The 23,797-nt window shown below is 43.0% G+C and overlaps 1 protein-coding gene across 1 annotated transcript in view; it reads left to right on the top strand.

Moving 5' to 3' along the window:
• Positions 1 to 13,173: 13,173 nt before the first annotated feature.
• Positions 13,174 to 23,797, top strand: part of IFNGR1 (interferon gamma receptor 1) — a 68,519-nt gene continuing 57,895 nt past the window's right edge. Inside the window, exon 1 of the mRNA XM_030198519.1 lies at positions 13,174 to 13,570. Coding sequence (XP_030054379.1) covers positions 13,474 to 13,570 — 97 coding nt within the window. The 5' untranslated portion in view covers positions 13,174 to 13,473. The remainder of the gene's footprint in view (positions 13,571 to 23,797) is intronic.

Raw genomic sequence — 23,797 nt, 5'->3', positions numbered from 1 at the left:
ACTATGAATCCTGGCCCCTCCCACGACCAAATGGCTCAGATTAGGACGTTTTTGAGCTGGGCGTTTTTAGTTTCCGTTATCGCTAAAAAAAAACAAACGCCCAGCTCAAAAACGTCCATTTTGTCGAAAATACGGTTTGGCCCGCCCCTTCACGGACCCGTTCTCTGAGATAAACGCCCATGAAGATAGGCATTTCCGTTCGATTATGCCCCTCCACAAATACCCTGCTTTCTAGCAGCTTACATTGAAAAACCACACATTATGGACTTTTCAAAATTTTTATTTCTGAATTATCTCCTTACATCACAAGCTATTTTATGTACTGTTGATGTTAATTACTCACTCATACATTGTTCACGATGCTATGGAAAACCTTGTTATTCTTAATACATTACCTTAGCTGATGAGCTTGCTGAGAATTCTGTACCTGGCCAAGGTGGATGGACAATATTTTTGGGAAATGGAAAACCTCCATATTATCTGGTCTGACCACATTGATAATCGTTATTACTGTATTCATACCTCTCGGCTGTTGTGTAATACCCTGTGTAAGGAGCTTGGTGCAACAGTTAATTGAAACTGCTTTAAGTAAAAAAGAACCTATAGGACATGCATATGTATTGTATGAAAGACTACGCATTAATGCAGAAACTGAAAATGTTGAAGACAATGTTTAATTTCTTTGTGATACTCTTTATTGTGCATTATTATCTTCCTCTAGGATCATTTAGATGGTAAGGCCGGGGGAAGGTTGAAGAGGGGCGACTTAGATCTCATTATAACCACCATTTCTTATTACCTATAGCCCGATACCTGTAAAAAGGAGTTGACATTGTGACTCAACCCCACAATCACCCTAAGCTTAACATGCATTTGAAAAGGAACTTATTGCTCCCCTCTGGAATGGATGGGACTACAGCAAAAGTTCAAAAACAAATGAGGCCCTTACTCTCGAAGGCCTTCAAGGGGGGAGATGTAAATAATGAGCACAGGTCACGCACCATGGAACACAGCCAAAGAGCGAAAAGCTGATAAGTATGTGAACCAGAAACTCATGATCTGATAAGATATTCTTGTGTGCAAACAGGCATGAGAAAGGAGCAATTAGGAATAGACACAAAAATGTAGTTTAGCAACAGAGGGGAAACAGATGGTGAGAAAAGAAAACAAGATGATCTCTGAGGAAGATAACGTACTAAACCTATGTGAAGCGTTGTTTAAAATAAAGGTATATAAGCAATTGAACTAGAGCATATCTTTGGAGAGAGAGTTTCAGATAGTACTTATGTATAGCAGAGCTGTTCTCCCATGAGAAACTATTAATTGTATCTGTATTTGGTAAGTAATAAAAACTGCTTTTCTCATACGTGGCCTTGGTCTTTTATCTCTCCAAATTGTGGGTGGTTGGTACATAATAATTTGGGGTGGTGGTAAAAAGATCTAAAACCACCACATGTACTAAATCCTCAGAAGCTTATTTTATACCTATGGGCTTCTTAGTAGTGCGTGCTAAGCTTCAGTAAAAGAGTCCCTCAGGGGCCTTTTTATAATGGTACGCTAATCATCAGCGCTCATAAAATGCTAGAGACGCCCATAGGAATATATGGGCATCTTTACCATTTAGCGCACGCTCACTTTTAGCGTGTACTAAAAATGCTAGTGTGCCTTTGTAAAAGGACCCCTAGAGCAGGGACTGTCTTTCTTCTATGTTTGTACAGCGCTGCGTATGCCTTGTAGCGCTATAGAAATGCTAAATAGTAATAGTAGTAGTAGTAGTTTCTTTACCCATTGATCATCATTCACTAGATTGATTCACGAGACTAAGCTTTCCTATCATACTTGTTCATTAAAGAGTTAAAAACCTGGCTAGTTAATAAGTATCTAAATGTTAGATAGTCATTTCATGTTAGCAGATTTATTTTTCTGGTATTATGATGTATTATGAATACTGCCTTACTGAGTTGAAACCATTATGGAGCTTATGATTCGTGACAGTTTGTAAAATGTTTTATGTTGTGTTATGTTATGAGAAGGGCAAGGAAAATGAATGTGACTTGTGATAGGGGGAGGGTCTTAGAAACCAAGGGGCCAATGCTCAATACTGGCTCAAAAATTAACTCAGATTACAAGTTGGCTCCATGAACATAATCTTGTCTTGAACCCTAAGAAATCAAAATATATTCTCTTCTCTGTTAGAGGGAGCAAAGCCTTATCCATACCTGCTTGTCTTTTTAATACTCCAGTACCACAGGTTGATGCCATTCATATTTTAGGTGTTCTTCTAGACTCTCTTTCAGGCCCCAAATTTTTCAGGTGGCTCAGCGCTCTTTCTATAAGCTCCGGTTGATTCACTCTACTCGTTCCTTGATTTTTCCCTCTGAACTCAATATTTTGGTTCATTCTCTACATATTACCCAACCAATAATGAGGACTTTATAATGTCTTTGTTTTGCTCCACGGTGCAACCACACCTTGAATATTGCATTCAGGTCTTTTCACCGCATCTCAAAAAAGATATAGTGAAATTAGGAAAGGTGCTGAGAAGGGCAATGAAAATGATAAAGGGGATGGGACGATTTCCCTTTGAGAAAAGGCTAAAGCAGCTAGGGCTGTTCACCTTGGAGAAAAGACGGCTGAGGGGAGATATGATAGACGTCTATAAAATAATGAGTGCAGTGGAACGGGTAGATGTGTATCGCTCATTTACTCTTTCCAAAAATACTGGGACTAAGGAGCACACAATGAAGCTACAAAGTAGTAAATTTAAAGCGAATTGGAGAAAATATTTCTTTGTAACAAGGAATAATTTATACTTAGGGATAGCTAGAGCACTCACTAATATTTATAATTTTAAAAAAAATATATATATATATACATATATATTGGATAATTCTCCACCAGTTGCCGATTAAAGCAACAAGATTCACAATTGCACTGAATGAAAGGAATTAAGCATATTTATTGGATTACATTAACCTGCATTACCAGGTTTAAGAAAGAACAGACCATATATTTATCTTCAAAAGGAGGTTATCTATACAATTGCAGCGAGAGATAAGAGTCTTACAGAGAATCTGTGCTTAAAGTAGGTAGCAGGTTTTTAATTCAGAAGTTATAACTTACAGAAAAGTCTTTGTTATAGGAGCTGAGTGATGAACACATGGTTATAGGAGCCCAGGGATTTCTGCAGTCAGTGATGGACAGAAGCACAGGAGAGCAGAGAAATCTTGCAGAGAATTCCTTGATTGCAGAGGAGAGAGAGAGAGAGAGAGTCTGTAGCAGGGCTTCTGCAGAGATGGATCTGGGTTGCAGCTGAAGAGAAGAATCTGTGTGTGTCTGGACCAGCTTCTCTCTTTTATATCTTCCAAGCTGCAGGAAGACATGCCACGTGAATCTGGGCATTTGCTTCCTGGTTTGCACTCGATCCTGGGCATTTGCAAAGCATTGTGGTATCTTGGTCTCATGTCTTATGACATCACAAGACTTCCTGTCTGGATTTTGCTGACAAATGGTCTTTTGAAGCACAAGGCTTCCTGTCTCAATCTCTGTAGCAGATACACATTATACTTTCATAGTAACAAAGTAACATAGTAGATGACGGCAGAAAAAGACCTGCACGGTCCATCCAGTCTGCCCAACAAGACAACATATGTGTAAACCTTACCTTGATTTGTACCTTGATTTGTACCTGCCTTATTCAGGGCACAGACCGTACAAGTCTGCGCAGCAGTACTTCCCGCCTCCCAACCACCAGTCCCACCTCCGATCACCGGCTTTGGCATAGACCATATAAGTCTGCTCTCCACTATCCTCGCCTCCCAACCACCAACCCCTCTTCCCCCCACCTGCTCCGCCACCCAATTTCGGCTAGGCTTCTGAGGATCCATTCCTTCTGCACAGGATTCCTTTATGCATATCCCACGCATGTTTGAATTCTGTTACCGTCTTCATCTCCATCACCTCCCGCGGGAGGGCATTCCAAGCATCCACCACCCTCTCCGTGAAAAAATACTTCCTGACATCTTTCCTGAGGCAGCCCCCCTTCAACCTCATTTCATGTCCTCTCGTTCTACCGCCTTCCCATCTCCGGAAAAGATTTTTTTGCGGATTAATACCTTTCAAATATTTGAACGTCTGTATCATATCACCCCTGTTCCTCCTTTCCTCCAGGGTATACATGTTCAGGTCAGAAAGTCTCTCCTCATACGTCTTGGAATGCAAATCCCGTACCATTCTCGTAGCTTTTCTTTGCACCGCTTCCATTTTTTTAACATCCTTCGCAAGGTACGGCCTCCAAAACTGAACACAATACTCCAGGTGGGGCCTAACCAACGACTTGTACAGGGTGTAAACGGGCCCGCTGCTCCAGTATGGGGGAGGAAGCTGTCTCCCCTGAATAGCCAGAACTTCACAAAACTGCCACCAGGAAATACTTCAAAAACATTCCTTTATTTTCCAGATTCATAAACAAAACTTCACTCCAGAGTAGAGACTTGCTTCTCAGGCAGGGCTGTTAATATACATAAGTAATGCCATACTGGGAAAAGACCAAGGGTCCATCGAGCCCAGCATCCTGTCCACAACAGCGGCCAATCCAGGCCAAGGGCACCTGGCAAGCTTCCCAAACGTACAAACATTCTATACATGTTATTCCTGGAATTGTGGATTTTTCCAAGTCCATTTAGTAGCGGTTTATGGACTTGCCCTTTAGGAAACCGTCCAACCCCTTTTAAACTCTGCTAAGCTAACCGCCTTCACCACATTTTCCGGCAATGAATTCCAGAGTTTAATTACACGTTGGGTGAAGAAAAATTTTCTCTGATTTGTTTTAAATTTACTACACTGTAGTTTAATCGCATGCCCCCTAGTCCTAGTATTTTTGGAAAGCATGAACAGACGCTTCACACCCACCTGTTCCACTCCACTCATTATTTTATATACCTCTATCATGTCTCCCCTCAGCCGTATCTTCTCCAAGCTGAATAGCCCTAGCCTCCTTAGTCTTTCTTCATAGGGAAGTCGTCCCATCCCCGCTATCATTTTAGTCGCCCTTCGCTGCACCTTTTCCAATTCTACTATATCTTTCTTGAGATGCGGCGACCAGAATTGAACACAATACTCAAGGTGCGGTCGCACCATGGAGCGATACAAAGGCATTATAACATCCTCACACCTGTTTTCCATACCTTTCCTAATAATACCCAACATTCTATTCGCTTTCCTAGCCGCAGCTGCACACTGAGCAGAAGGTTTCAGTGTGTTATCGACGACGACACCCAGGTCCCTTTCTTGGTCCGTAACTCCTAACGTGGAACCTTGCATGACGTAGCTATAATTCGAGTTCTTTTTTCCCACATGCATCACCTTGCACTTGCTCACATTAAACGTCATCTGCCATTTAGCCGCCCAGTCTCCCAGTCTCGTAAGGTCCTCTTGTAATTTTTCACAATCTTGTCGCGAGTTAACGACTGAATAACTTTGTGTCATCAGCAAATTTAATTACCTCGCTAGTTACTCCCATCTCTAAATCATTTATAAATATATTAAAAAGCAGCGGTCCTAGCACAGACCCCTGAGGAACCCCACTAACTACCCTTCTCCATTGTGAATACTGCCCATTTAACCCCACTCTCTGTTTCCTATCCTTTAACCAGTTTTTAATACACAATAGGACATTTCCTCCTATCCCATGACCCTCCAGTTTCCTCTGTAGCCTTTCATGAGGTACCTTGTCAAACGCCTTTTGAAAATCCAGATACACAATATCAACCGGCTCCCCTTTGTCCACATGTTTGTTTACTCCTTCAAAGAATTGAAGTAAATTGGTCAGGCTGTTCTGCCTTGCTTAGTAGATCAGCCAATTACACAAAGACTTTGCCCCCTTCCCTGAGGGGAATGCAATAGTCCTTTGGAAATCCCTGCTTTTTTTGGTCCCAGTCAGTAGCAAACAAATAGTACTTGTCCCACAAGCAGGATTTCCCCTCAAGACAGTGTTAATCACCAAGCAGCCTTTACTTTCAGGAGGTTCAATACTTTTGGGACTTCCTTCCACCCAAGGTATTTCAGCCTGCTTCAGTTCTTTAGGGACCTGTCTTGCCCAAGGATTTTCAGCCTGCACTGCTCCTCTCCTCCTGAACTGAACCCCTCTTCCCACCAGGCAGCCCTCCTTCATAAACAAGCCTTCCAACTTTAGAGGTTCTCACAATAATCAGGTTTCAAAACAGGGTAGTAATTCCCCACCACTCAGGGTTTCCCCAAAAGAAACCCATGTTTCTCTACTTAAGCAGGGTTTAAACAAAAATAAATTCCCAAAACCATGTAGGTTCCAAACCTTCAGGGGCTGCCTTCCTCAGCTCTCAAGCTCCCATTCCATTCTGCTTTCTTCCCCTGCTCAGGCTGATTAATTCCCTCTTCCATCCAATCCTCCTCCTGCTTCTCAGCCCACCCCTCCCTATTACAGGTGGGCAGCATGATATACAGATTGCTGGTCCCGGGAACTGGCTCCTTCATTCACCCTCCCTCTTGTGTTCAGAGACGGTATATGGCCAGCTTGCCTATCCCCTGGGATCTCACTGCTAGGACTGGAAATGCATTCTGGGATATGTAGTTCATGGTTCTGCTGCTTCACTCTATACATCGGGGATGTAGCCTTGTCACAAGGGGCATCAACACTTCCTTTCTTCTGCTGATCACACCTCTCTCTATACAGCCTAGCAACCTTCTCGCTACAGCCACCGCCTTGTCACACTGTTTTGTCGCCTTCAGATCCTCGGATACTATCACCCCAAGATCCCTCTCCCCCTCAGTACCTATCAGACTCTCACCGCCTAACACATAAGTCTCTCTTGGGTTTCTACTCCCTAAGTGCATCACTTTGCATTTATTCGCATTGAATTTTAATTGCCAAACCTTAGACCATTCTTCTAGCTTCCTCAGATCCTTTTTCATGCTTTCCACTCCCTCCCGGGTGTCCACTCTGTTACAAATCTTAGTATCATCCGCAAATAGGCAAACTTTACCTTCTAACCCTACTGCAATGTCACTCACAAATATATTGAACAGAATCGGCCCCAGCACCGATCCCTGAGGCACTCCACTACTCACATTGCCCTCCTCCGAGTGAACTCCATTTACCACCACCCTCTGTCGTCTGTCCGTCAACCAGTTCCTAATCCAGGTCACCACTTCGGGACCTATCTTCAGCCCATCGAGTTTATTTAAGAGCCTCCTGTGGGGAACTGTGTCAAAAGCTTTGCTAAAATCTAAGTAGATTACGTCTATAGCACGTCGATGATTTAATTCTCCAGTTACCCAATCAAAGAATTCAATGAGATTCGTTTGGCACGATATCCCTCTGGTAAAACCATGTTGTCTCGGATCTTGCAACTTATTGGCTTCCAGGAAATTCACTATCCTTTCCTTCAGCATGGCTTCCATTACTTTTCCAATAACCGAAGTGAGGCTTACCGGCCTGTAGTTTCCAGCTTCTTCCCTATCACCACTTTTGTGAAGAGGGACCACATCCGCCGTTCTCCAATCCCTCGGAACCTCTCCCGTCTCCAAGGATTTATTAAACAAATGTTTAAGAGGACCCGCCAGAACCTCTCTGAGCTCCCTCAATATTCTGGGGTGGATCCCGTCTGGTCCCATGGCTTTGTCCACCTTTAGCTTTCCAAGTTGTTGATACACACTCTTCCGTGAACGGTGCTCTATCCACTCCATTCTCAGGTGTACTTTTGCCAGTCCCTCTCGGTCCTTCTCCAGGATTTTCTTCAGTGAAAACAGAACAAAAGTATCTATTTAGCAAATTGGCTTTTCTTCATCATTATCTACATAGCGTTTCGCTGTATCTTTTAGTCTCACAATTCCCTTTTTAGTCATTCTCCTTTCACTAATATACCTGAAGAAATTTTTGTCTCCCCTCCTTACATTTCTAGCCATTTGTTCTTCCACTTGCGCCTTCGCCAGACGTATCTCTCTCTTGGCTTCTTTCAGTTTCACCCGGTATTCCTCCCCGTATTCCTCTTCTTGAGATTTTCTATATTTCTGGAACGCTAACTCTTTAGCCTTTATTTTCTCAGCCACTTTCTTGGAGAACCATATCGGTTTCCTTTTTCTCTTGCTTTTATTTACTCTCCTTACATAAAGGTCTGTGGCCCTATTTATTACTTCCTTCAGCCTGGACCACTGTCCTTCCACTTCTTGTACGTCCTCCCAGCCCATCAGTTCCTTCCTCAGGTATTCCCCCATTTTACTAAAGTCAGCACGCTTGAAATCCAGGACTTTGAGTTTAGAGTGACCGCCCTCCACTTCAGCCGTCATATCAAACCAAACTGTTTGATGGTCACTGCTTCCCAGGTGTGCACCCACTCGGACATTTGACACACTATTCCCATTTGTGAGCACCAGATCCAGTGTCGCTCCCTCCCTCGTGGGTTCTGTCACCATTTGTCTGAGCAGAGCACTTTGGAAGGCATCCACAATCTCTCTACTTCTTTTCGATTTTGCAGACGGAACCTTCCAATCTACATCCGGCAGATTGAAATCTCCCATCAAGAGAACCTCTTTTTTCTTTCCTAATTTTTGAATATCTGCGATCAGATCTTTATCTACTTCCTCTAATTGTGTCGGGGGTCTGTAGACAACACCCACGTGGACAGAGGTTCTATTCTTTTTTTTTAAGGTGATCCATATCGCTTCTTTTCCCCAGGTCCCTGTCATTTCAGTCGCCATGATATCATTCTTTACATACAGAGCTACTTCTCCAACTTTTCGACCCTCTCTATCCTTCCTAAATAGATTATAGCCTGGTATGTTTGCATCCCATTCATGGGAACCATTGAGCCACGTCTCCGTGATTGCAACAACGTCTAAGTCTGCCTCCAACATCAGGGCTTGAAGGTCATGTACTTTATTGCTTAGACTACGAGCATTTGTGGCCATCGCTTTCCATCTATATTTCCTGGTATGTGTTTTAACATTTGTGATTTGGGGTGTCTTTTCACTTTGGGTACCTTCGTATCTTTTTGTTCCAACTTTATTGCTTTTTCCTCTGCCTCAGTTTTATTTTTAGGAGTATCACAGTGCTGTAATGGAGCAAAAGAATTCTTTAGTGGCAACACTTGTGCGGGTGGATGCTTCTGTGTCACCCGACGAAGTCTGCCTGAGCCTACTGTGAACCATCTGTTCTTATGTGGTTTTCTTTGAGGCAGTGGTGAGAAGTTTTTATTGTGTGCAGTCCTAGAAGCTCCTTTAATTGTATCCAATTCTTGCATTACTTTACTGAGCTCTTGTTTTAAACTAGATAGCTGAAGACAGATAGGACAAGCTTTAAGTCTCCAGATGATTGGCCTTGAAACTAAAGCACCACAATTATTGCAGAGAATAAAAGTCATCCTCATTGGTTGAAATGGGTATGAACAGGTGTACTTAGTTGGGGTTAACAGTCTGTAAGACTGCCTGTGTATGATTGAGTAAAGTTAATGAGGTTTGGTTTGTTTATAAATGAGTGGAAAACCCTGGGGTGGGTGGGATTATAAGTCCCAATGGGTCAGCTAAATGCTGTTATCAAGGCAATTCTCTGGATGGGACCAGAAATGGTACAGTCTGGTCAAAGAATTTTCAAATGATTTAACTTTCAAAATTGCCCTAGAATATAAAAATATTTCCTTGTTGTAATATAAATCCAGATATTCCCAATAATTATATCAGTTTCAACAATGTAAAATGCACTTTAGAGCCTCAATACAATGCAATGCAGCCTCCCTCTCTTTCAGAGCTTGGCAGGAAGAGAAAGAAAGAAAATAAGAGGTTTCACAGGGCAAATTAATTAATTAAGCAATAAGCATTAAATTAAAGAGAATATCAGGTATCTCACCTATAGCCAGAAAGTTGAGAAGTTTGGAATTTAAAAGGTCAGAATTTGCTTTACTTTTGCAGGAGTTTGGTTCAGGTACAGACAGGTCAGCACCTGAAGAAAGTTACAAATGGTTTGTCCCCTATTCAGAGCCCAACCCTTACCTCCTGTTGTGAATTATTTCATTTCTCATCAAAAGCTTTCCTTTTGTCAATAGGTGTGTGAATTCCCACCTTCACAGGTTTCCGGTCTCATTGTATCTACTGATTACCTTTGATCCTTTGTTCTGTTGACCAGCCAGGCTTTTGATCAGAGGAAGAAAGTTAAACCTTTGAAGCAGCCTCTTACTTGTTTGTCCTTTTGTTAAGTAGTAGAGGTGTTAATGGTTTTAGGTGAACGCCTAGCCAGGCTTTTGCTTATCAAAGATTTCCCAAGGAAAAGGGAGGGGGAATAGGGACTTGAAATGAAAGCCAGTTTCTCTGTTGCAGTTTCAAGTCTTTTAAAAGCTGCATTTTTATATCTGATTCAGCATAATCAATATTATGCTACACATTTAATTACGATTAAACTCATATCATGTTACATCTTCACTCAGCATGTAATTAAACTCTGGAATTCGTTGCCAGAGAATGTAGTAGAAGAAGTTAGCTTAGCAGGATTTATAAAAAAAGGTTTGGATAGCTTCCTAAAGGAAAAGTCCATAGACCATTATTAAAATGGACTTGGGAAAAATCCACTGCTTATTTCTAGAATAAGCAGCATAAAATGTATTGTACTGTTTTGGGATTTTGCCAGGTACTTGTGACCTGGATTGGCCACTGTTGGAAACAGGATACTGGGCTTGATGGACCTTCAGTCTGTCCCAGTATGGCCATACTTATGTACTTATGTAAACTACTGTACTTCTCTATACAAAGGACTTTAAAAGAACTCCACCATTTACAGATCATTCAGGACACCACAATCTGGCTGATCTTCAACATTAGGAAATATGATCATGTCACTTCATACCTGAAAGATGCACACTGGTTACCGCTCACTCATCACATAACCTATAAAGCATTTAAAGTCCTGATCTCTGGTGAACCCCAGTATTTTTCATGCCATCTTATCCCATACAGCCCTGCCAGAACTCTCAGATCAGCTCATCAAAACCAGCTGGTGGTTCCCAGCTATCGTGAGATAGTTCATGAATATACTAGACACTCAATCTTCTCTGTTCAGGGTTCTCAGCTATGGAATGCTCTCCCACTTTCCCTCTGCTTTCAGACTTCATTAGCTAAATTTAAGCCTGACCTTAAGACTTATTCTATTTAGCGATGCTTTCTACTAGAATTATTTCATTTCTCATCAACTAGTCTAGGTTGGGATGAGCACTAATCACATTTGTAGCACTCCTTGTGTTTTTTCCCACCCACTGTCCTATTTGATTTGTAGTTCCACCCTTCTACACTACTATTTCATTGTCCTGTCCTTACTTTACTGTAGTCCTATCTATCTTATGTTTTAGATTGTAAGCCACCCTGAAAGCCCCCTGTAGGGCAGGATAGTAAATTCGAAATAAACTTGACTACTACTGCCGGTATAAATGTGCAGTTAACAATAGGTTTGCATGTACATTATACAGTGCCAAATACTCACAGGGCTCGAGTGCTGGTGTAACATGTACATCAAAAATGGTTGCAAATTGTATTGAGATTGAATTTAAATAGATGTAAATTAGGTCAGTAGTATTCCTTCCCAATTCTCAAATGGAAGTGCTTCAATGCCCAGAAAGAAATGATGGAAATGATGGCCTTTAAAGCCAAAACTTACCACCAGCTCAGGGGTAGCTTTAAAGATGTTCAAGAGAAGATTTCTTGTCACTTTTTTACATTAAACTGTGGACTTTGTCCTCTCTTTCTCAAGTGGAAAAAAGCCTGTGCAAGTTTTAAGTGCTGATAGTGAGGAACAAACATGCGTATGAGTCCAAGTAAAACTGATAGTGGAAGCACACATCAGCACCTGTTGTTCTGAATTTAAATGTGAGCCTTTCAAAAATGTAAGTGCAAACTATTTTTGAAAGGCTCATATTTATAGGGCAAGAAGAACACTGATGTGTGCACTTGTGGTTTTGCCTGGACATGTGCACAAGAGCCTTGCTTATCGCAAAACCTTTGTGCATGTGGACCAGACATGTTCCTCCTATTACTTTTGGTTTAATAGAATGACTTAAGCACACATAAGCATGACATAAGCACACCATCCCTGAGCTATTTTTTGGTGGTGTTGTTGCTTTGAGGGTTTTAGCACCCAGCTTTGAACATCATTCCCATGAAGCGCTGCGTACGACTGGTAGCGCTGTAGAAATGATTTATAGTAGTAAATGGAAGTCCATGGTAGGGGGGCCCACTCATACATGTTTGCTTAAGGCCCAATAGTATTAATCCAGTCCTGGTTGCAAAAGGAGCTTCTACCAAGTACTGAGTATGAAGACTCATGAAATCAAGAATTTTTGGTTTATTATTAATTTTGTTATATTTCTTTTTTTTCCACATTGAAAATGTAGAGTATGTTGTATAAATCAGAGAATCAAAATTTAATGCATTATATAATAATGAATTTTATTAACAAAACGTGGAAAGTGTGGAATAATAAGACAAGTTTCACTGATTCATATTGGGCATGCTATAATGTACCTCAGTCCTAATATGCCATGCTGCGTGGTTCTGACATGTTATTGCTCATCGACATCTGCTGCCATCTTAACCACATCTTTTACTTTTACAGCATAGTATCATCCTCGGTTACACAGCATTGTTCTTACGTTCTTATTTGCTAAGGTTGCTACAGTGCTGTTTTGTTCGGTTTTAATGTACTTTTGATTTAAGGCTGCGCTCTTGTTGTGAAACATTAATTCTCCCCTGTTACAGTTTTCCACTTTATTGTTTCGAAACGTTGTGCCCTTGATGTGAGTGACAAAAGCTAGCAACTGCACGGACGAGTTCTATGAAAGCGCGAAGGAAGGTGAACTGTGACATAAACAGGAAACAGTAAAGCCATACTGTGAAATCAGGACTCTTCTTTTTACCACTTACTATCCTCCAAGAATGTATCAGAGGGGTACGGGACAGAGATTTTTTTAAGACCGTGGGTTTGGATCCGCTAGGTCCCAGGGATCCACGTTTTACCCGGGCGAACACGTATCAGAGCCGGCTACAGCAACAGCACGCGCCCTCAGGCGCACCGTTAACAGTTCTTTTTACTGGAAGGCCAGCAGAGACTGCACGTACGGGCGCGCGCGGTCTCGTCTTATTGCCGCAGTTCCAGTCCAGTCACGTGAACACGGAGGAGGGGCGGAGCGAGGAGGGGATTCCCAGACCCAACTCTAGTGCTCACTGCTTGTCCTTCAGGTTTGGATGCAGTTCCCAGATTGCTGGGTGCGGAGGAGTCCGGACAGGTGCGGTGCTGTAATTGTCGCGAGCTGGAGAGAGCGGAAATGACGCGGTGTCCGGTGTGTGATACCGCGCGTGGTTGAAGCGGGGAACCGAACCGGTACCTCTCTTCTCCCCCGGCTCTGACAGTGTTTCGGCCTCCCCTTATTTTGGCCACTGCTGTCAGGAATTTCCGTGTTCAGAATGCGGTCTCATACTTCTTGGAGCCTTTCTAGAAATGCACTGGTGATTCTTTTACTGCTGCAGCATGACACGAGGGCGACGGCGAGCCAGAGCACAGGTGAATACTGCTTGTTATATTCGGTGGATTTCACTGTGTGCTATCATGTAGATATAAATATAGATAATAATGAGAGAGGTGCTGCTGGTGACAAGAACAAGTGGTCGTGAAGATACGACGTCATCTTTGATCTTTTTACTTCTTTGCAGTGCGTCTTCTACATACCAGCTATTACCTTGCTTTGGGTGATCGATAAATATGCGTATTTATTATGCAGGATGTGATGGTGTGAGGCTTGATTTGAAGAAAGGTTAGGGTCTGGGGGTGGGGGAGATGGAAGGGTAAGGTTCTGATATTGAGACAGACTTCAGACATGAAAGAGGTGGCCCTTAGCTGCGGTCCATTTTAACCCCGAGCCTCTTTTCTCCCATGCAGTGTGTTCTTATTCCCTTTCCCACTTCCAGTCCTGTCTCACATTCATCTAGGCCCTATCTTATCTTCTCAGTTGTTCTCCCCTCCCTTATTTTCTCTTCAGCCCCTTAATTCTCTTAGCTCCCATTTGATGTCTTTCCCTTTGTAATTTCCAAGTAGCTGGTGAGAGGAGGTTTTCACCTCAACTTCTGTCACTGAAGTTCAGGTTGCTTCATGTTAGATGATACCACAGGACAAAGTTTGTCCTCATCCCCACCAGCTCCGATCCCGCTCCAGTCTATTTTGTGGTATATGTAATGTAAGTCTTTTTGTAGGCGTATAACCAGTATAACCAAAGAAAAAATATTAAACGTATATTTTTAAAATGTAATCAAAATACTGTTATGATTTTAATTGGTGGATGAATGATGAATGAGTCGTCAACAATCTCTGGATTCAGTCTAGTTCTCCTTTCTTCCACAGTCCTTCTCACAATAGAAAATGTGCATTCCTGTTACCAGCATGTCTTCTGAGACAACAAGATGCTAGTTTTGGCAAGCACTTTTCGCTTGTTTTTCCAAAATGATAAAACATCATTGTCAGCATTACTTGAACATTAATAACTATCCAATTCCAGACATGCCAAGTCATATGCATTTATGCCCCTTATCCGCTCGCATGCATTCTGACTCCCAGCCAGGACAGAGCCGGCAACTACACCATGTTTGACCCCATGGTGAGTGTAGCTTATTTTGCCACCACCGCTGATATTTATCTAGAGAAGCAGCAGCAGGGGTGTCGAGGTGAGAGGGGGACAGTCTGGATGGCAGGTAGATAGGGGCAGGGACATAGAGGGGAGTTGAATGATTGACATGGACAGAGAAGTAATGGACCAGAAGACCCTGGCAGAAGAGTTAAGAGAAGACAGAGAAAGGCGGAAACCAGAGACTGGGACCAACATGGTTAGAAAATAAAATGATCCAACAACACAGTACAAAAATGAATTTTATTTTCTATTTATTAATTAGACTTTTTTTGTAATGTACATATGCCAGAACTGATGTTGCCAGGGGCCTGTGAGAAAAATCTCACTTATTGGCCTTCAACCTCCAGCATAGCAGTGATACATTTCCAACTTTGGGATAGGCCACCTTTGCCATCTGCCTTCAGAAAAGACATCCTATATAATAAAACGCACCTCCAACGTTCTGAAGCTGGCAGCATGGACAAAAACCTTGAAGCATTTGTGCTTCTTCTGTATCCCTCTCCTCACCCAATCACAGCACAGCGCGAGAGTCCATAAGCGTCAGAAGGGGGCGGATCAACCGGGCAAGGACCTACCATGCTTTCTGCCACAGAGGAGGAGTGAGGGCACACCAGCGTTAAAACAAGAGCGGTTTCCCCAGCAAATTCGGCTTTCCTTTACAAATTTAAACCTCTCTGCAGTTGACAGTCAGCCACCGTTCCCCTCCTCTCTCCCTCCCTCCTTGCCTCGGCATTCAGCTCATCATGCGACTACCACGGACAACGAGAATGTGGATGACGTCAAGGGCAGAACACCTATCATAGGGAAGTGTATGCTAAGAAGGGAGGAGCGTCAGGAAGGATCGCTGCACTGTTGCCAGGCAGATGCATGAGGGATCAGGAGGAGAAGGCAGCAGGGGTCATTTATTTTCAGTGCAGCACAGAGGAGAGGAGCATCGCTGGAATGAGAAGAACATTTTTTCTATGTGTTCGTCGCTGGGTGGCTGTAGGAAGGGCAGGGGAGAGAACATAATCGCTGGGTGACTGAAGGGGGGGCAGGGGACACAGGATAATCGCTGGGTGGCTGGAGGAGGGCAGGGCACAGACAATCGCAGTATGGCTCAAGGGGGCAGCGCACAGGCACAATCGCAGGGTGGCTGCAGGGGACAGAGGAGAATCGCTGGGTGGCTGGAGGGGGGGCAGGGCACAGACAATCGCAGGATGGCTCGAGGGGGGCAGCGCACAGGGAGAATCGCAGAGGGGGGGCAGGGGACAGTGGAGAATCACTGGATGGCTGAGGGGGGGGCAGGGGACACAGCATAATAGCTGGGTGGCTGAAGGGGGGGCAGGGGACAGAGGATAATCGCTGGGTGGCTGCAGGGGGGCCAGGGGACAATTTTCTGGGTGCCTGGACGGGGGCAGGGGAGAGAGGACAATCAGACACGCTCTCTCACACACACACTCGCACGGTGCTGCCAACCATGCACAGGGGGGGAGGGCCAGGGGGTCCAGAGACCAGAGGGTAGGGGAGGGGGGCAGGGGAGAGAGGACAATCACACACACTCTCTAACACACACTCCCACCCAGTCTCTCTCTCACACACACACACTTGCACGGTGCTGCCAACCATGTAGAGGGGGGAGGGAATGCAGAGGGGGGGAGGGGATCCTCAGACCAGAGGGGAGGGGGGCGGTATCTCTGTCACACACATGCACTCTCTATCTCACAGTCACTGTCTTTCTGTCTCACACTCTCACACAGTCTCTCACACTATGTCTCACACTGTATCACATTCACTCTCTATGTGTCACAGAGTCACTCACACACGCGGTCTCACAGAGTGTCTGTGTATCGCACACATACTCTCTCACGCACACACTGTATCTGTGTGAAACACACTCACACTCACTGTGTCTCATACGCACTCGCACACATTCAAACACACACACTCTCACAGACATACTCGCACACAGACTCACTCACTCTCTGTCGCACACACACACACTCGCACATTAACTCTCTCTCACACACTCACTCTCACACACACTTTCTGAAACATACACACTCCGAGGAAAACTTTGCTAGCGCCCGTTTCATTTGTGTCAGAAACGGGCCTTATTTACTAGTTGTTCCATAAAAGTTGCTCAGAAAACTAACATCCATTTTTATTCTTTTGGCGAGGCACCACTTGACTACCAGTGCAACCAACCCTTTTATGCCACCTCAGACCTGGTGGTAAATTTCTTACGCTGCTCACATTAGAACGTCCTGTAGACTTTTCTGTCTTGCTGCAGAATATATAATAGGTTTGTTACCATACTGTGTGCCATCTACTGAGTGAGTTAATTCAGGTGCTGAACCACTTTCTGCATCATTCATTTGCCAAGGTGTGCGTTGAACTTATATTTACCACATGCTTCTGCCCACATTAGCTTTCTGCATTGGCACAACAATAGGCACAAAATTAGAAAGGAAAGTCCTTATGAATAAGATCCTGTGAATGTTGTTTATTTGGTAGAAATTGCACGACTGGCTGGGGTTTCCTAAGGATAGGTTTGGGAATCATTGAGTTAGGTGTTAGGAAAACCCCTATTTGAAGCCTGTTTTAGATACATACTTATGGAATATCACTTAGCCGGAAATTTCTTATAAGAGAATGACTTAGGCAGAAAATTTCTAATTAAAGAATGACACAAGAACAGCTTTTGTCCCTGTCTCCATAAGCTTTGACTTCACCCTGTCTCCACAAATTTGTAAAAATTATTACTGTTACTGCAGCTCCCTGTCCCTGTGTTGTTCTTTACTTCATATCTTCTACTGAGGTTTTGATCTGTGCAGTGTAGCTGATGGATTGGCATGGAAGGTGATGGCGTAAAGAGAAAGGTATCATTGGATCGATTAAGCAAGTTGCAGTCAGTTTACTTTAAAGATTAACAGGAGGAAAAGGACTTCAGCGGCATGGGTCACTTCTAAAGTCAAATTTGGACTAATGGCCTGCCCTGCTTCGTCATTAGGCCTAAAAAACCTCCAGTGTTTAATAACACACAATTTTCTATTTTTATTTTTTAATATTTTTTCATTTTGTTAAATTTTTTTTATCTTTAAAAAAAGAAACCGCTCGTTTCAAAAGGTTTCCAGGTACTTATTTGAGGCAGTTCTAACCCGCTCTACAACATGGCAGTTTCACCTTTGCTTCATCAGAAATGTGCTCATTTATGCTGCACTTTCAGTATCCCCTGTCCCGGAAACTGTTCAACATGATAAAACAGAAACCAATCTTAATATCTCAATGAACCCCTTCCGTAGAATAGAAACAAATCAAGATGAACCTTGCAAATGTACATTTACACCGTAATACAATTTCCCACTTTTCTGATGCCAAACTCCAGTTCATCCGGTTGACAAAGTGCCAAGGCTTGTGAAGACGTCTGCCTCACTAGGGGCATTACCTTTCGGAAATAGCCAGTCAAATAATTATTTGTCCTTTCAGAAGGCTGTTAAAATGTTTATTTAGTAGGATTTATTTACTGCCTTTTTGAAGGAATTCATTCAAGGCGGTGTACAGTAAGAATAAATCAAACATGATCAATAGGCAAGTACAGCAGTAAAAATATTCTAATAACAATACAAAGTATACCATAGTTACAGTGTCAACACAATATGTAATACAACATTTTAATTGACAGTGAAGGGTATAAGCAACATATAGATAGGTAAGAGAGTAAGAAGGTTAGAAAGTAAGGCAACTAATTTAAAGAAGGTTGCACATGACGTCAGAGAGGTGATTAACATATAGATAGGTAAGAGGTATTAGAAAATTAAGTGGCTAATTTAAAGAAGGGTGCATACAAGGTCAGAAAGATGGTTAAATATTATGTCAGCTAGGGTAGGATTGGATAAGCATGTCGCGCTGCAGTACATGCAGCCTATGTCACTCCTTTTGTGTTAGTGATACCAATAAGTTAGTTACTTCTTCCATTAAAGGACTGGTTGAAGAGCCATGCTTTCACTTGCTTCCTGAAGTACAGATAGTCTTGTGTTAAGCGGAGCCTTTCAGGAGGTGCATTCCAGACTGTAGGGGCTACTCTGGAGAAGGCTCGCTTGCGGGTATCACATCATGTAATGTCTTTTGGAGAGGGTGTGGTTAGTGATAATCCTCGAGAGGACCTTTGTGTCCTTGGTGGTGTGGTTCTTCAAGTACTTGGGGCCATTTCCTTTAAGGGCATTGAAGGTCAGACATAGAGTTTTAAATTTAGCCCTGTATTGTACTGGTAGCCAATTAAGTTGTTGTAAGAATGGTGTGATGTGATCATGTTGCTTGCAACCTTCTTTTAGTCTTGCTGCAGCATTCTGAATCAACTGAAGCTGGTGCATTCCCTTTGTAGTTAGACCATTGTGTACTGCATTGCAGTAATCCAGTGTTGATGTTGCACAACTGGAATAAGATTTACCTTCTCGATGTAAGGAGAGAGGCAGTGTAGCTGTCACAAATAGTAGAAGCAGCTCTTGAAGGTTGCTTGGATTTGGGGAATCGGAGTAAGTGTTGAATCTAATTGAATTCCAAGGTTCCTGAATTGTGATTTGAGGGGGAGTTTGTACTTCCCAAAAAGATTTTGATGTCAGGTATGTATCCACTTGTGTTAGGGATCCAGAGAAACTCGGTTTGACTTGGGTTCAGGCAAAGTTTCTTATGTTTAGCCCATTCCTGAATTGATGTTAGGCAGGTAATCAATTTATTCAAAGTTGTAGGTAAGTCAGGTTCATTGGGTGTGAGTAGCTGCACATCATGTCCATTGACCGAATCAGCTCAGCTAGTGGCTTGAGTTAGACATTGAATAGAATCTGTTAAACATTATGGATTGTTGCCTTGTTACCTATCTGAAAGATAGGATTTGAACCAGGCAAGTACTGTTCCATTGATACCTGTTTCTGTCAGTCATGTTAGCATGATATCATGATCCACAGTGTCAAAAGCTGCTGAGAAATCTAGCAATGCTAACACTGAAGTGAATCCCCTGTCTCGGTTTCTGTGAAGATCATCTAGTAGGGATATGAGGACCGTTCTGTTCCATAACCGGGTCTGAATCCAGATTGACATGAATCTAGCCAATTTCTTTCTCTTCTAGCCAATCATTAAGTTGAACACAGACTGTTTGTTCAATAAGTTTCCATAGAAATGGGATGTTGGATACTGGCAACTTTCAAGTTTGTCCTGGTCAAGGTTGTTTTTCTTTAGCAAAGGGTGAACCACTGCCCTTTTTAATGCTATTGGTAGTTGTCCATTAGAAAGAGAGTCATTCTCAATTTTTGTGGCACTTTCTATGTTTCATAAATATTTATCTACGTTTTAATTGTTCATATATTTTGTAGAACTTAAGAATAGCCATACTAGGTCAGACCAATGGTCCATCTAGCCCAGTATCCTGCTTCCAACAGTGGCCAATCCAGGTCACCAGTAACCTGGCAGAAACCCAATTAGTAGCAAAATTCCATTCTACCAATCCTAGGGTAAGCAGTGTCTAGGTATGCCTAGTTCCTTTTTGTAATCCTTATAGAACTTGACAGGGTGGATGTGGAATATAAACATTGTAATTTTAAAAAGTACAAGAATCAGAAAAAAGCTATTCTTTTTATTTTATTTATCTATTTAATACATTTATACCCCACATTTTCCCATACAGAGCTGCATGAGTTTGATCTGTTTTGGAGGGGACAGGAGCTGGCAGGCCTTTAAATATGTGCCCATACTCAAGGCCCCCACACCGTGACCGATTATGATACTGCCAGCGGCAGCTGAGAGAGTTACCACCTTTGACTCTGATTCAGGGATACCGCTGACCTGAGGGACTCTGCTCTTCCTTCCCAGAGTGTCAGCTGGGGGAGGAAAATAAAGGAGAAAATGCTGGACAGCACAGGGGCTCGAATATAAACTGGGAGGCAGATTGACCTTTTCTTGGCAAAAATATTTTGGTTCATATTCAAGTATATGTGGTGTTTTAGGAGAAATTTTGTCTTTTATATACCCTTATTTAGTATGTCATATACCAGATCAACATTTTTAAGAAGGAAGTGTAGTGGCATTATAATACTGAAAATGAGAAAACTAGCTCTGGCATTAGCAACTATTTTTTTTTTTTTACTCTTTATTTATAATTTTTTTAACAATCATAGTACATATATGAGTGCTAATACACAAATCTGAAACAATGTACTGTAAGAAAAAGAAAATTTTTAAAGTCCATTTACTATTATCGACCACTATATAGGTAAATGGACCCAAGAAAAGAAATATCATACTTAATAATTAAGCAACAAAGAAATAATCAAAATCAAAAAGTAGCTTAATTCCCGAGTGGTTCACTCTAGCCTGCCTTACAGTGTTACATATGTGACTAAACCTGTACATCGACTTCTTCCCTGCTTATAAGAAAATCCTCTAACTGTTTAGGGTCAAAAAATTGATATTGTTTAGACTGAAATTTAATTCTACATATGCAGGGAAATCTCAACAGAAAATCAGCACCAATTGCTTGTGCCCTTGGTCGTAGCAACAAAAACATCCTACGTCTCTTTTGAGTCTCCCTGGACAAATCCGGAAAGACTCTAACTTTTGAACCTAGAAACAGAGAATCCAAGTGTCTTAGGGAAAGTTTGAGTACTGCGTCCCTATCTATTTCCAACGCAAAGGTTACCAACAGAGTTATTCTCTGTGTAATAACTTCAAGAGAAAACTCAAGGAATGAAGTGAGATTCATTGCTCCTTGTCCTTGTAAGTTTTCTGATGGCGTACCACCAGCTTGAAGATAATACGCTCTAGTTATAGGTGGCAATGAATTTTCTGACATTCCCAGAATCTCTATTAGATATTTTTTAACCATTTGAATTGGAAGAATCAAAGGAGACCGAGGGAAATTTATAAACTGTAAAGTTAGTCTCTTTGATTGATTTTCTAAATATTCTAAGCGTCTTTGAGTAAAGCATATGTCTTTAACAAACGTCTGTTCCACTAGTTCAAATTTTTCAGTTTTTTCAGACAGTCTTTTAGTCTCAGAAGCTTGAATTTCAGTAGCTTGTATCTGTTTTAACGCAATCTCTGCTAGAACTTTAATTGTCTCCATATTTTTAAGAATTAGAGTTTGTAAAGCAGTTTGGGTCGTGGAGGTCAAGTCCCATAGTGACTCCAAAGTCACTACGGCAGGTTTCAACACTCTCCCCATAGAGAAATCCGGTAGAGGGGCCTTTAAAACTTGCTCCAGGGTACTCACTGTTTCAGGCAACACATGAGCCGTTGTCAAACCCGGTCTTCCTAAGTTTTCGGCACCAGATGATCTCTCCTGCAGGCTCCCTCCCTGTTCCCCTTCTCCTCCGCGAGGTACGGCCACAGGACTTGCAGTGAGCGAAACTCTTCCGGGTTGAGGGGGCGCCGCACGTTCGGGGCTCAGGGAAGCCCCGTCTACACTGTCGTCCAGCGTCGAGATGCTGGCTCCGGCAGAGGGAGTGGATGCCATTCCGGGACCGGACAGAACTCCAAATCGCTCCAGTCTCGTCTGGTGCAGCTGGGGCGTTCCGCCCGAGACATGGGGAGCCTCCCGGACTTTGCCTCTCCTCTTACCCATCCAAACAGCGGGTAAGACGCTCGCACTAGAGTCGACTGTTGAGAATTCCGGAGCGTGGCCGGTTAAGCTACTTGCACCGTCGCCATCTTGGATAGCAAGATCACCGGCATTAGCAACTATTGATGGGGATGTGGCAAGGTCAGCGCAGGTCATATGAAGGCTAGAATGGAAGTCTTGGCCTCTTTAATTGGCTGGGTTTATTTTAGTCCTCAACAAAATATTGGTTTGACATCCTTTTATAACGGATGGTTTTGTTGTTGTATCTCAGCATATAGTTATAGAAAAGAGGCAAAAATCACAAACAACTTTGACATACCAGTGACTGGAGCTTGAGGGGGTAGTTGTTCTTCCTTAACAGAAATAAATAGCCAAGTTGCTGCACAGAAAATAGAAGCTTGACTAGTGTGAGTATATTGATTTTTAAAGGAAGTAACATTAATTCTGCTGTTCTGCAATCAGTTTTACACTGTTTCCTATAAGTAAATCTTAATGCCCAGTTATCAGCGTATCAACAAGGAGAAAGATAAAATACCGAAACTGATAAATAGGTAGTTTTGGGCTCTGTGCCAGTTTCTGTAAGCTGTTCAGCTTGGTTTCTCCCCTTCTGAAGTCTATCAGATAACACAGCATGTACAAACCAAGGAAACAGAAAACAATGTATTAAAACTTGGCAGTATGGTAGGCAGGACCTGCCCAGTGCATCCCAGGATGCACCTAGGTGGGGCAGGGTTCGGCCAGTTTGCAGATGACTGCTTCTCGGAGGCAGGAGTAAGTGAATATAGCTCCTGCTTCGTATGGGGGTTGGGCTCCTGCTAGATCAGGGCATTTTTGTTTGCAACTAGCAGTAGGGGAGGTGGGTTAGGGGGCCCCTAGACCATGATCATCAGGGCATTTTGTTTGTGACTAGGGGAGAGGGGCTGGGGGGGGGGGAGGTATCCATGACCAACACAACACCTTTTTTTTTTTTTTTAATTTGGGGAAGAGAGGTCGGGAGGAGGTTGATCATGTGGGGTGCTGCTAGCCACCAGGAATATGTGTTCGGAGGAGGGGCTGGAAGAAGTGTGGGGTTGGGGGTAAGGGACTGATCATGCCTCTGCATGCTTGTGCATGTTGTATTTATTTATTTTATGCTAACCCTTCTACCTCCCGGGGTCTAGCATTGCTTCCTCTCTCTCCCTTCCCTCCCTTCGCCAGCCTGTGTGTTCATTGTCTCAATCCCCACTCTCCTTACTGTGTACCTTCAAAAGCCTCTTCTATAGAGCCACGGCAGTGCAGCCATCTTCCTAGGCTGCCTGCGGCCTGCTCCAAGCACACTCTGATCTGTCCTGCCTCTTCTGACTCAAATTTCTGTTTCTGTAGGGGCAGGACTGATCAGAGTGTGCTTGGAGCAGGCCGCAGGCAGCCTAGGAAGATGGCTGCTTGCACAGTGAGGAGGGTGGGGATTGAGGCGCTGAACCTGCGGGCTGGCAGGGAAGAGATGCAGGATTGTGCTGCCGATGGGATCCGGGGGTGCTTA

Source organism: Microcaecilia unicolor, chromosome 3 (genome assembly GCF_901765095.1).
Source record: "Microcaecilia unicolor chromosome 3, aMicUni1.1, whole genome shotgun sequence".
Classification (NCBI taxonomy): domain Eukaryota; kingdom Metazoa; phylum Chordata; class Amphibia; order Gymnophiona; family Siphonopidae; genus Microcaecilia; species Microcaecilia unicolor.
This window is presented reverse-complemented; position numbering and strand designations above follow the sequence as displayed.